The 11928-nt window shown below is 47.2% G+C and overlaps 2 protein-coding genes across 2 annotated transcripts; both read right to left on the reverse strand.

Moving 5' to 3' along the window:
• Positions 1 to 1425: 1425 nt before the first annotated feature.
• Positions 1426 to 8559, reverse strand: edem2 (ER degradation enhancer, mannosidase alpha-like 2). The gene is made up of 11 exons (XM_032567371.1): positions 8348 to 8559; positions 7511 to 7621; positions 6782 to 6821; positions 6546 to 6651; positions 6353 to 6478; positions 5818 to 6029; positions 5605 to 5746; positions 4877 to 5001; positions 4665 to 4809; positions 3645 to 3766; positions 1426 to 3560 (listed from the first exon to the last, which is right to left on the reverse strand). The coding sequence occupies exons 1-11, from the start codon at positions 8542 to 8544 to the stop codon at positions 3090 to 3092; spliced, it is 1797 nt and encodes a 598-aa protein (XP_032423262.1). The 5' UTR covers positions 8545 to 8559; the 3' UTR covers positions 1426 to 3089.
• Positions 8560 to 9309: 750 nt separating this feature from the next.
• On the reverse strand, positions 9310 to 11647 carry LOC116720698 (macrophage mannose receptor 1-like). The gene is made up of 4 exons (XM_032564092.1): positions 10496 to 11647; positions 10040 to 10372; positions 9639 to 9730; positions 9310 to 9417 (listed from the first exon to the last, which is right to left on the reverse strand). Exons 1-4 carry the CDS (start codon positions 10665 to 10667, stop codon positions 9310 to 9312), a joined length of 705 nt encoding a protein of 234 aa, XP_032419983.1. The 5' UTR covers positions 10668 to 11647.
• Between the last annotated feature and the right edge of the window lie 281 nt (positions 11648 to 11928).

The raw sequence follows: 11928 nt of genomic DNA on the forward strand, positions 1-11928 counted from the left end.
AACTGCGGCGGCGTCACCCAGCAGGTCTGAGGCCCAGACCATCACCTGCCACCACCATGCCTGTTGATGTTTTTCTCCTTCAATCTGTCCAAACAGCCAAACTGGACGAGTCGTTTCCTGATCATCCTGTCACGACCTTTAACCCTTACAGGTCACGACTATTATGCAGAATTTACTTTTTGAACGTTTTCGTTCTTCCATTCATGTTTCTATGTTTCTAAAAAACCACCAGGTTGTTGTTTTAGTGTCTGGAAAACGAGACTTTTCAAAAACTTACAGAATGAAACATCACAAATCAGCAGGGACTGCCCGTTACCTAGCAACCACACCCCATAACCTAGCAACCCACGCTGAGCTCCAGTCTGTGGTCAGCTGGTTTTCCTGCTGTACAGTGGCTGCTGGAAAAGACAAGAATTTTGTTGTCGACTCACCAAACAAACCAGTTGCTGCGTTCTGGTTGGTTGTGCAGGAGGCTCCACTTCTGCTCTTCTAAGCTGTACAGGCAGGGGCGCCGCCAGGAATCTTGGGCCCCCTAACAAAAACTTAAATTGGGCCCCCCATGCAGCTGCTGTTACAATTTCTTGAGTCTATCTGACCCATCAAAAGCATCACAATTTTAAAGTCTTGCTTTCTTTGGTCCAATACTGAGAACTAGCACAATATTTACTGTTCATGAATTTCACATCCAACAGTCCACATACAGTTTAGTTTTAGATTTTTAAATGTCTCTCTCCACAAGCAACAGTCAAAAGCAACATGCAAAATATACATAAAACAATCCAGACTTCTCAAAAAATGTTATGTAGTTGCATTTTATTCAAGCTGGAGTTTATAACTTTAATAAAAATGTTTTCTCCATATTTGTTAAAGCTGTCATCATGTCATGATGCCAGTTTGTTCTGAGACAGATAATCTGTGAAAACAATCAATCTCCTCCACCTGCTCCCTGAGCTGCTATTGCTAGCTAAAGTAAAGCAACGTTCCGACCAAAACAACCAATCAGAACCAGGAGGAGGGTCTTAGCGCTGTCAATCAACCTCATTCACTCGCTGCTAAATGTGCTAAAGGTGGAGAGACATTTATCATTATTGCTAGCTACAGCACAGCGCAGAGCAAGGGGAAGGAGGAGCAGCACCACATGAGATTGTGATTGACAGCACTAAAACTCTCCTGACTCTGATTGGTTGTTTCTAGAGAGAACTGGGAGAAAGCAGAGGAAATAGATTTTTCACAGATTATCTCTCATGCCAAACTGTCACAACATAATGACAGTTTTAACAAATATGTAAAAAAATATTTTTATAAAAGTTAGTGCAGCTTTAATTTGACTAGGAGGGGAGAGAGGACGGGTCAGGAGGTCAGAGCTGCTGCTGACTGACTCACCTGTTGTTAAGAGGTAAAAGGTACAGAGACAAGTTCAATATATGAATATGTTGGTCATTTATTTCTTTAATTTATTAAATGTTAGTGAATTGGAGGCCAACAGCCTGTAGCTAAGCTAACTATGCTAAATGGTTGATAATCTCTCAGTCTACCCACCTCTCAGAGAAAAACTGGGTTATAAATGAACACTTTTACCTTTTGCTCTCTCTTATCTCTATTTTTTCAAAACCTAACTTTATAATTTTTCTTAGCAGCATAATAACAGCCACAGTGGTTCTTGTTTTCCACTGACTGCTGCTGAACATCGTCACCGTCAAGCAGGAACCAACCATTTCCTGCAGATCCAGGAGGTTCAGGGTGAATATGGATGTTTTTCTGGGAGCGGCAACATTTCATTTTTACTGCTAAAACAATTTTAGAAAACACAATATGATTCATTTTGTAATTGACAGGGCCCCAATTCTTTATTTTTATTATTTATTTCGATGAACAAAAAATAAATAAATTGTGGAGGGCCCCGTCGCTCAGGGGCCCTTAGGATTGTCCTAACTTTCCCCCTAGAGGCGCCTCTGTGAACAGGTGCATAATTTATCATCTGTTTCATGTAAAAGTGTAAATGTTGAGTTGTGGGTGTGGCCAGCAGCGGTTTGTCTGGATTTAAAGAGACAGAGACCCTAAAACGTCCCAACAGGCAGAACTGAGCAGAATGAAATCTGATCATCTAAAAATATTTTGTGCACAGATTAATGAACATGTTTTGTTTAGGCCACATCCTGACCTGATCCAGGAAGTGAAACCTTTAATGGTCCAGTCCACTCAGCGTCCCGATGCTACATCACGACCTGAAGCTCGTTATGATCCGCAGACGTTCATCCAATCAAACACAACAAGGACTAAAGGAGTTCTGGTTCTGGTACCGGCGGGCCTTCCAGGGTAACAACAAACACTTTTCATCTTTAAAAGGAGCTGAAAAGTCTTTGCCTAACGATCAAAGCCCTTCAGGGGAAACTAGATCAGATTCAGGGAGGTTCTGGTTGTGGTTCTGGGTCGGGTCAAATCTCGCTCAGTTTAATGTTTACCAAATGTTGAGCAGAGCAGCAGAACGGCGCCGAGTTTCACTGAGAGGCCCTGGAATCGAACCAGAGACCTGAACTACGACCTCCGATGTCTGACTTTAATCCTGGATGTTGTTTCTGCTGATCAGAACCAGAACCAGAATCTTCTCTGGGATTAAAGTTTCTAAACTAACGACCCGTCGTCTCCTCCTCAGGAAATCCCCTCAGTGTTTGTTAGTCTAAATATTTAAAGAAAACTGATCAGAAACTCAAAGCCAACTCAGATGTCTCCCTCTGGTGGCCATTTCGCGATACTGCAGCTACAAACTCACCAGAGGAGCCGCTGCGCCCCCTGCAGTCTGCAGCCTGAATAAACTCAGGTGTGGTTTTATTTTGACACAAAGTGCAGGAAATGTTTTGCATTTAATTTAAATGTTTGTTATTTTTTAGTCAAATCACTGAAACTAAACCCAGATTAGTTTGGATCCCGGTTCTGATATCCTACAAACCTCCAGGAGAGAAAAGAGTCTGAAAACTCAGAAACATTTTAATAAATAAAAATACATTTTAAAATGACGTCCGTCAGTCCGGAGGCGCCTCAGAGTCCCGGAGCTACTTGAGGGCGTCGCCCACCTGCAGCCAATCAGAGCCTCAGGTGTTATCAGAGAATACCTGGCCCAGGACGGCGAGCCGAGCGCCGAACGGCTGAACGGGGCAGGAGAGAGGGGGCGGGGCCTTCTTCTCTCCGGGCTTCAGAGCGATGCTCTCTGATTGGCTGGGGGGAGGGTCCTCTGTCTGAGCGGCGGGTGGCTCCGATTGGCCGGCCGGCGCAGTCAGCCCCAGCAGCAGGTGCTGCAGCTCGCGGCGCTCCTGCGCGTGGCGGCTGCAGCAGTGCAGCACCGCTGGGTCCAGAGGATGAGCCTCGGTGTTGAAGACGAATCCCCCGGCCCCCAGAACACACTGGCCGCTGGCTCCGCCCCCCTCCCACGACCCGTCCCCCTCCGCCCCCCCACCGTGCAGGAAGTGGGCGGGGTCAAAGAGCAGGTACAGGTATTTGACGGTTTCAGCCAGGAAGAACGACTCCATCCTGTTATCCAGCTGGTGATCCCGGAGATCTTTCACCTGCAGAGGAAGAGGAGCAGACTGAGCCTTCATCACCTCATCACAGGTGAGGTGACCTGCTGACTCAGAGGTCAGGTGACTCACGCTGGCGTAGCCGCATGGCGTCTTGGCGATGCGTTCGATGGACTCCACGGCGTCCAGGCCGAACTGCAGGTAGGTGTGATCACCTGTGGCTCTGAACAGGTACATGGCGCTCTCCATCAGCTCTGGAATGAAAACAGTTTCTTTATTAAAGTTCCTGAAAACGACGACGAGTCAAAGAGGTCCGGCTTTCTGATCGGACGGCCTGGAGGAATGAATCCAGAATCGGATCAGGCGGAAGGTTCTGGATGTTTTCTGGGAAGTTTTGCTCCACAGAAAACATCATCATAGCATAGATCTACGCTATGATGAAGCGTAGATCTATAACGACCTGAGGATCAACACAGAGCAAAGCAGAGCCAGAAATGTTGACCTGTTGCCGTGGTTACGACAAGAAATGCACTGATTAAATATTGATATCTGTATCAGTCCCAATGTTCAAAAAAATTCTAGATCAGGTATCGGTGACATTGTGACCGATCAATAAGAACAGATCTATTCAGTCTAGTTCTATGCTTTGAACTTTTAGTAAACAACAGCGAATAGAATTAAAATATTTCAGCAAATAATCCAAAAACCTGCAAAGAGAGAAAAATAACAGGAAACAAAAACTATTGGTCTGGTCTCAGTGGGTCTCACCTGGTCTCAGTGGGTCTCACCTGGTCTCAGTGGGTCTCACCTGGTCTCAGTGGGTCTCACCTGGTCTCAGTGGGTCTCACCTGGTCTCAGTGGGTCTCACCTGGTCTCAGTGGGTCTCAGTGGGTCTCACCTGGTCTCAGTGGGTCTCACCTGGTCTCAGTGGGTCTCACCTGGTCTCAGTGGGTCTCACCTGGTCTCAGTGGGGTCCTCACCTGGTTCTCAGTGGGTCTCACCTGGTCTCAACCTGGTCTCAGTGGGTCTCACCTGGTCTCAGTGGGTCTCACCTGGTCTCAGTGGGTCTCACCTGGTCTCACCTGGTCTCAGTGGGTCTCACCTGGTCTCACCTGGTCTCAGTGGGTCTCACCTGGTCTCAGTGGGTCTCACCTGGTCTCAGTGGGTACCCCTCTCTCTTATCCACTGTGTATCCCTGTGTGATGCTGTAGAACTCCGGCAGACCTCCAAACTGCCTCCACACTGAGTAATAGTTCTGGAAGGTTCTGGCGGCGCTGTCCAGGTTCCCCAGCAGAGACTGAAACACAGACGGGCGGATGAAGGCTCGGCTCGCCGCCCGACCTCACGGTCCAGGTGTGCTGTACCTGCAGGCCGGGCCAGAAGGCCTCCAGGCTCTGGAACACCGGCATGGTGACGCTTCCTTTGTGCATCTGGACCCACAGGTACCAGTCATCAAAACGCGTGTAGTTCTGGATGGCCCGATCGTACGCTGAGGAAACACCAAGACACGGTGAGGGTTTACTGTGGTGGGCAGTGCTAATGCTAAAGCTAGCTGTGCTAACCAAAAACTAACTGTGCTAACTAAAAAGCTAGCTGCGCTAATCAAAAACTAAATGCTCTAACTAAAAAGTCTCAGCGCCAACCATAAAGCTAGCTGTCCTAACTAAACAGCTAACAGTGCTAACCCTAAAATACTAATCATAAACCTTCTGCTAACGCTAAAGAGCTAAATTAACATTGTATTTAGTGGAAGCTAACACAAAGGTGCTAAATTTAACCATTTTCCCCTCAACCTAATAAGCTAGCTATGCTAAGGGTAAATCCTCAATAATAAAGATTCTGCTAAGGCTAAATGTTAGCACAATCAATATGGTGTTTCGCAGAAGCTAATTTTAGATTAATAACTTCAATCAAAGATGCTGAACTTTATTCTACTGAAAGTTTTCAAAACAGCTAAAATAAATGAGCACTTCAGAATTTATGTGGAAAAATTTAATTAAAAAGCTAGAGGCTAACCATTAGCTCAAGCGCTAAAATGAGTTCCATTGCCGGTGGACCAGCAGAAGTGTTCTGGTTTCGGTCGGAGTTTTACCTCGGAACATGCTGAGAAGCTCCTGGTCCTGCAGCATGATGGCTCCTTTCACCAGATACTCAAAGTACGAGTCGACGCCGGCGCCGATGCCGGCATCCTGGGCCACCCACTTCCTGGTCACGATGTCGATGTGGTTCCCCACCTGGACGGGCAGAAACGGGTCGGTCCAAACTGCTGCTGATTCTTGTTTTGGATTCGGTTGCGTTCGGTTACCAGTCCGATGTCAGATCGGGTGTCCCACAGGGCGGTCAGCGCGCGCCGCGCCGCGCTCTCGAACGTCGGGTCGCCGGTGAGGCGGCTCAGCGCGGCGAACTCCAGGATGAAGGTTCCCACGCCGGCGGTGCAGGTGACCGGCGTCTCGCTGGGACTGACGCCGCGCAGCAGGTTCACGGTGCCGTACGGCATCCCGCTGGGCGTATCGAACGCTGCAGACAGTCAGGTCAAAGGTCAGCAGCACCTCTCCCACCAGAGGAGGAAACCTGGCGACACAGCTTAGCTTTTCCTGACTAAACGTTCTGACGGAGGTTCGGTCCGACCCGCTCTGGTTCCCTTCCTGTTCAGCCTGTCAAAGTTCTTCAAATGAACATTTGGGACAAAAACTGTGGTTTAACTGGCTGGTGACACAATGCATTATGGGATACGTTTACCTTACTTTACTTCAAATGATCTAAATTCACTTTTAAATGATTCTGAAACTCTTTTACCAAAGTGAGGTTCTGTCAGAAGCCCGTTTGGGCCGCTCTGGTACCTGGCAGCAGCTTGCGGGCCGCGTCCTCGGCCATCCGGAGCAGCGGACCGGAACAGGGCCAGCCGGGCTCCAGTTCCATCCCGGCCCGACCCGCCAGCATGTGGGCCGACAGCAGGCCGCCCACCACTACCAAGACACAGTAGGTCAGCTCCTGATCCGCCCATCAGAACCAGAACCGGGCCGCGGGCCTCACCTCTGATGTTGGTTTCAAACACGGACGCGTTGACGTCGATGTCGAAGTCTATGGTGTCCTGGAGGAGCGACGCCACGCGCTGGAACTCGGTCCGGTTCCCCAGAACCTGCAGGAGGAGGGAAGCATTTCAGCTTTGGAACGGACCGGACTGTTCCAGACCAGATCGGATCGCATCAAATCAGATCAGACGGGGTCAGACTGGACCGGACCGGGTCAGAACAGGTCTGGGTTCTCACCAGCAGCGTGTCCAAGGCGTCGATCAGAGTCAGAGAGAAACTGAACAGAGAAACACAGAAATGATTTAGTTTATTTTCTGTTAAAAGGATGAAAAGAAATAAAACATGATTTTTTAATAACTCAAACACATTAAAGCTGCAGTAAGTCTTATAAAAATATTTTTAACATTTGTTGAAACTGTCACCATACTGAGACAATCTGTGAAAAACATCGATCTCCTCTGCCCCGGTGTTCCAACCAGCCAATCAGAGCCAGGAGGCGGGTCTTAGCGCTGTCAATCAATGTTTGCTACGCTGCAGCTAGCACAGCCTGCTGTGAATGCTAAAGCTAGTTAGCATAGCCACAGATGACAGCAGATACAGTTTTCCTGTAATGGTCGTTTCTGTGCCATTAGCACTTTTAGCAGCGAGTACATGAGGGTGACTGACAGCTCTAAGACCCGCCTCCTGGCTCTGATTGGTTATTGGTAGGGGGTTGTGTTTCTTCAACAGCAGCTCAGGAAGATCGATCTTTTCACAGATTATCTGTTTCCTAACAAAATGTCCCAACATGGAGAAAAAATGTAAAAAACATTTTTATAAAAGTTAAAAACAAGTTAACTTTTATAAACCTGAACCTTTACGTCTATAACAATCTAATTATTCAGCAAATCATGAGTAGATTTTACAATAAAATAAATAAAACCAGTTCTTTACAGGGAAACCCAGGCGTTGTGGGCGTGGCCTCACCTGCCCCAGGTGTCCTGTCCATCGCAGGTGAGTGGGCGGAGCTCATCGTAGGGGAAGGCGTTGTTCAGGTAGCTGTTGTAGGCGTGGTAGAACATGAACTTGATCCGCTGCCTGCAGGTTGGAGTCAACACGGATCAGAACCGGGTCGATTCCAGAACCGCAGAGTGTAGATCTACACCCTACAGAAGCTGCAGGGTGTAGATCTACAGCTGATAGAAGCTGAACGCACCAAACAGGATGAAATTACAAACACTGAAACTTCTACACATCACACGCTAACGGACAAATACAAACAATATGCAGGTTTACAAGATAAATTATTTAGTTAAAATATTTTCGTTATTGCTAATTAAACATTTTTACACACAATTATTTATATTATACATGTTTTTACTATACATTATTATTGTTAAGATTATTTTAATGTCATTAGCCTATCTTAATGTTTTTAGCCTAGCCTGATGTCATTAGCCTAGCTTGATGTCATTAGCCTAGCTTGACGTTTTTAGCCTAGCCTGATGTCATTAGCCTAGCCTGATGTCATTAGCCTAGTTTGATGTTTTTAGCCTAGCCTGATGTCATTAGCCTAGCTTGATGTTTTTAGCCTAGCCTGATGGTTTCATTCTGGGAGAGGAAGCTGGAGGAACCAGAGAAAATCAACACCAGCAGAAAGGAGCTGGGATTCAAACCTCTGACCCTGATGCTGCAGCAGCTGCTCCATGCAGCTCCGATCCGACACCAGAACCAGAACATACAGACCAGAACCAGAACCAGAGGAGACGGAAATCTGCTCTGACCCGCAGGCTCCGGTTCTGGACCAACACCTGTCCTGCTCACCTGACAGCCGCCATCTGCTCCTCTGAGAAGTGACGAGCCGCCGCGTCGCTCAGCGCGCACAGCAGCAGCAGCGCCGCGCAGACGGGAGCGCGCATGGACGCGGACAGACAGGTGGACACGGAGACAGAAAGTCCAAAAACCACCAGAAGATCAGGACAACTGCTGCTGTCAGGAAGCAGGAAGTGGCGCCTGCGCATGCGTCATCTTTGTGCGCTGACGTTTATTGAATTGTTCCCGCACGTCAACAAGCCGCCATATTGTGAATGGCAACAAAGCCTTAAATGGACAGTTTATGTTCAAATCGAGGTTCTGCTCAGGGATTATGAGCAGTAAGTGTCCTACCTGAAGCAGAGGCCGCCTTCACTCTGATCAGAGATCAGCTCGAACAGTTCAGACAAAACAAAACATTTAGATCAACGATCTAAAACCGGTCGGCTCATTTTTTATTTTATTTTCTCTTCAGGAAATCATTCAATATTCAAAAAACATTTTTCTACGTGTACAAATCAAGATTTCTGACAACTAAACTTTATCAGTGTCTCATTTCACAATTTTAATATTTACAGCAATTAACAGTAACATTTTAGTTTATTTTCTCACCAACATTTTAGTGAGAGAGAAAAAAAGAACTTTTAAATCATATTTTATCATATATGTATAGATGAGAGTTCCAAACTAAATATGTTTCATAATTGTAAATCGATGCCAGGTTGCAGTCAGAATGAAACTGACGGATGATTCAGAAGCAGATGAAACTGGTTTCCATCAGGAGGATCTTCATCCCAGATCAAACCTGATTCTCTGGAACAGAATCTCATGTCGCTCCTGCTACATTTATACAGATTAATAACATTCACAAACCAACATCTTAATTTCTAAGTAGCTGCTTCCTGTGGCGTATAAACTCCTCCTGCTTTATGAAACGGACTTCTGAAGACGTTTCATCTGCAGGAGCGGATCGTCTAAAGCTCATCGTTCTTCTTCCTCAGGAAGATTTTTCCATCTTTCTGCTTCCTCCAGCTCAGTCTGACGTCTCCACTCACTCCCTGCTCCCTCAGCTTCTGCTTCATCTGAAACAAAAACAAACCCGGTTTTCACACCGCCGCCATGTGGTCGTTTCAGGTACTGCGCCACTGTCCACCCAGGAGTCGATTTATCGGCAATAAAGACAGAAAACTGATCGAGCTGCAAAGAAAACAATGAACTAAAGCTGAACAAAGAACAGGAAGTGAACAATGAAACAGGATCTACCAAAATAAAACAGGAAGTCAAGATAAAAGACATGACTTGCCTTCGTCAGCAGGTCTTCCAGCAGGTCCGGGTCGTTCAGATCCACAGATGAACTTCTCACCACCTTCAGCTTCACTTGCTTTAACGATGGATCTTCGTAAAAAAAAAAAAAAAAAAGAAGTTCAAATTAATTTTGAACATGTGAAAGCATTGTGGCTTGGAAAAGTTTATCGTATCTGAAGACGAAAACCTCTTCTGTCTGAAAACAACATGGCTGCAGGTCATAAATCTGGATCAGAGCAAAGAATCAAACCTCAAACGGATCAGAACAAAGGCACGACGTCCAGAGAAACTAAACGGCACAAACACCAGCATGATGCACAGCGGAGGAGGGATGCTTTTCTCACAGAACCAAAACAGTCCAAAACAGACCCAACCAAACAAAACAGAACCATTTCGTACCTGCAGAACAAACTGATGATTTCTTTTCTGTGCAGCAAAAGTTTTGCCATCTTCCAGAATCTTTCATGTTCGCCGCGGCGCAGTTCTGTCTGGTCTTACTGGGTTCTCCCGACATCCAGAAGCTAAAAGCCGAGCCGGTTCCATCCGACCACTTCCAGGACTCTCTGGACAGGCCGATCCAGGCCCGTTGTCCAGTCGGCACCAGGACCTGCAGCCGCCGGTTCTCTGCCATGTTCCTGACGCTGGCCAGGTCGGTGTGGCGCCCCCTGCAGTACCGCCGAGCCTCCATCCAGGTCATGTTGACGTTGACGTGAACAAACGTCACCTTTGTCCCTTAAGCACAAATAAAACCTTCAAAAATCACAAAATTGAGTGTCAACATTAAACTATTTATCGAATTCAGCAAACGTGGAAAATTGCAACTTCCAATCATTTTGTAGCAAATAAAATGTTGACCTTTGACATCCAAGCAGATGGAACTTCGAGTTCGATTACAAAATTCGTCATTCCAACGTCCGTCTCCACGCATCTCAGCGCAGTTCTCTCTTCCATAGTTATTGTTTGGTTCTCTGGACGCCCAGTTCCTGAACTTCTTCTTGTCTTGTCGGTAGAAGTCAGATTCGGACATGGACCAGCGCCAGCTGTTCACATCATCGTACAAACCGATCCAGGGAGTCTGGAGAGGAGAGCACTTCCTGAACTCACCTGGGTCACCTGGGTCACCTGTAACACGACTCACACCCTGAACGCCTCAGACTTATGATTCACTCTTAGAAAGAACTGGTTCACTGTTCAGTTCACTAAAGTCACAACTGAATTCATTTATGGTCAAAGTGACGATTCCAACAGAACCGGGTTCTTTGGTCTCCGTTAAAGTTTAATGTTTTCACCTCAATCACTTAATAAAACTCATCAGCAAAAGAAATAAAAATCTCTGGTAGAGCGGGACATTTAGTCAGAACTCTGCAGTAAAACCAGGAAGTATTTCTCCTGGTTTTAGTTTCTCACATCAACTCTCAGAGACGAAGACTTCTGATGATGAAGAGCTAATCAACCTGAGAGGCTGATGGGAGCAAAACGGAGGAACTGGACCCTCAACGGTCCGAGCCGACAGCTGAAATCAGGCCTGGGATGAAGTGAGGGGGCAGAGACCACAGGTCCAACCTTCATCCAACCGAACATACAGCAGGTACCAGACCAATCTAGACTAATTCAGTCCAGACCAAACCAGTCCAGACCAAACTCTGTAATTATTAGTCCCCTCCTGTTTGTCTTCCTCTGGTGGGACCTGATCTCCTCACCGTCCATCCTAACCAGAAGCCTGATTCATCTGGTTCCTCTTGGTGTGGAGAAGCAGCGTCTCTACTGAGTCCGTCCCAGACGACCTGCGACCAGAACGTACCTGATGATATAAATGAAGTTCATTGATTGATTGATTGATTGACCGAACCTAGACACCCTGCAGGGAAACTCATTCCAGCCGCTTGTATCCACGATCTCGTTCTTTCAGTCATGACCCAAAGCTCATGACCATAGATGAGGGTGGGAACGTAGATCGACCGGTAAATCGAGAGCTTCGCTTTTTCACTGGGCTCTCTCTCCACCAGGACGGAGCGGTACAGCGCCCGCCGCACTGCAGACGCTGCGCCGATCCGTCTGTGGATCTCCCGCTCCGTTTTCCCTCATTCATGAACCCAGAGATACTTAAAGTCCTCCTCTCGGGGCAGGACGTCCCCCCGACCCGGAGAAGGCCCTCTACCCTTTGGAGGCCCTGATCCTCATCCCGACTGCGAACCGCTCCGGTATCGCTGTAGATCACGACCCGATGAGGTCAGTAGGACGACATCATCCGCAAAAAGAGACCCTGAGGTCACCAGAACGGATCGGCT

Source organism: Xiphophorus hellerii, chromosome 1, assembly GCF_003331165.1.
Source record: "Xiphophorus hellerii strain 12219 chromosome 1, Xiphophorus_hellerii-4.1, whole genome shotgun sequence".
Lineage (NCBI taxonomy): Eukaryota > Metazoa > Chordata > Actinopteri > Cyprinodontiformes > Poeciliidae > Xiphophorus > Xiphophorus hellerii.

What these genes read in the sequence shown, in the direction of transcription:
- LOC116720698 (XM_032564092.1), bottom strand. Translation starts at nt 10,667, where the DNA reads ATGTCCGAATCTGACTTCTACCGACAAGACAAGAAGAAGTTCAGGAAC. An exon ending in CATCTGCTTGGATGTCAAAG is followed by an intron (nt 10,373 to 10,495) that starts GTCAACATTTTA and finishes TTTGTGCTTAAG; the next exon opens with GGACAAAGGTGACGTTTGTT. An exon ending in TGGAAGACCTGCTGACGAAG is followed by an intron (nt 9,418 to 9,638) that starts GCAAGTCATGTC and finishes TTTTTGTTTCAG; the next exon opens with ATGAAGCAGAAGCTGAGGGA.
- edem2 (XM_032567371.1), bottom strand. Translation starts at nt 8,544, where the DNA reads ATGCGCAGGCGCCACTTCCTGCTTCCTGACAGCAGCAGTTGTCCTGAT. An exon ending in GTTTGAAACCAACATCAGAG is followed by an intron (nt 6,479 to 6,545) that starts GTGAGGCCCGCG and finishes GTGTCTTGGTAG; the next exon opens with TGGTGGGCGGCCTGCTGTCG. An exon ending in GCTTCTCAGCATGTTCCGAG is followed by an intron (nt 5,002 to 5,604) that starts GTAAAACTCCGA and finishes GTGTTTCCTCAG; the next exon opens with CGTACGATCGGGCCATCCAG.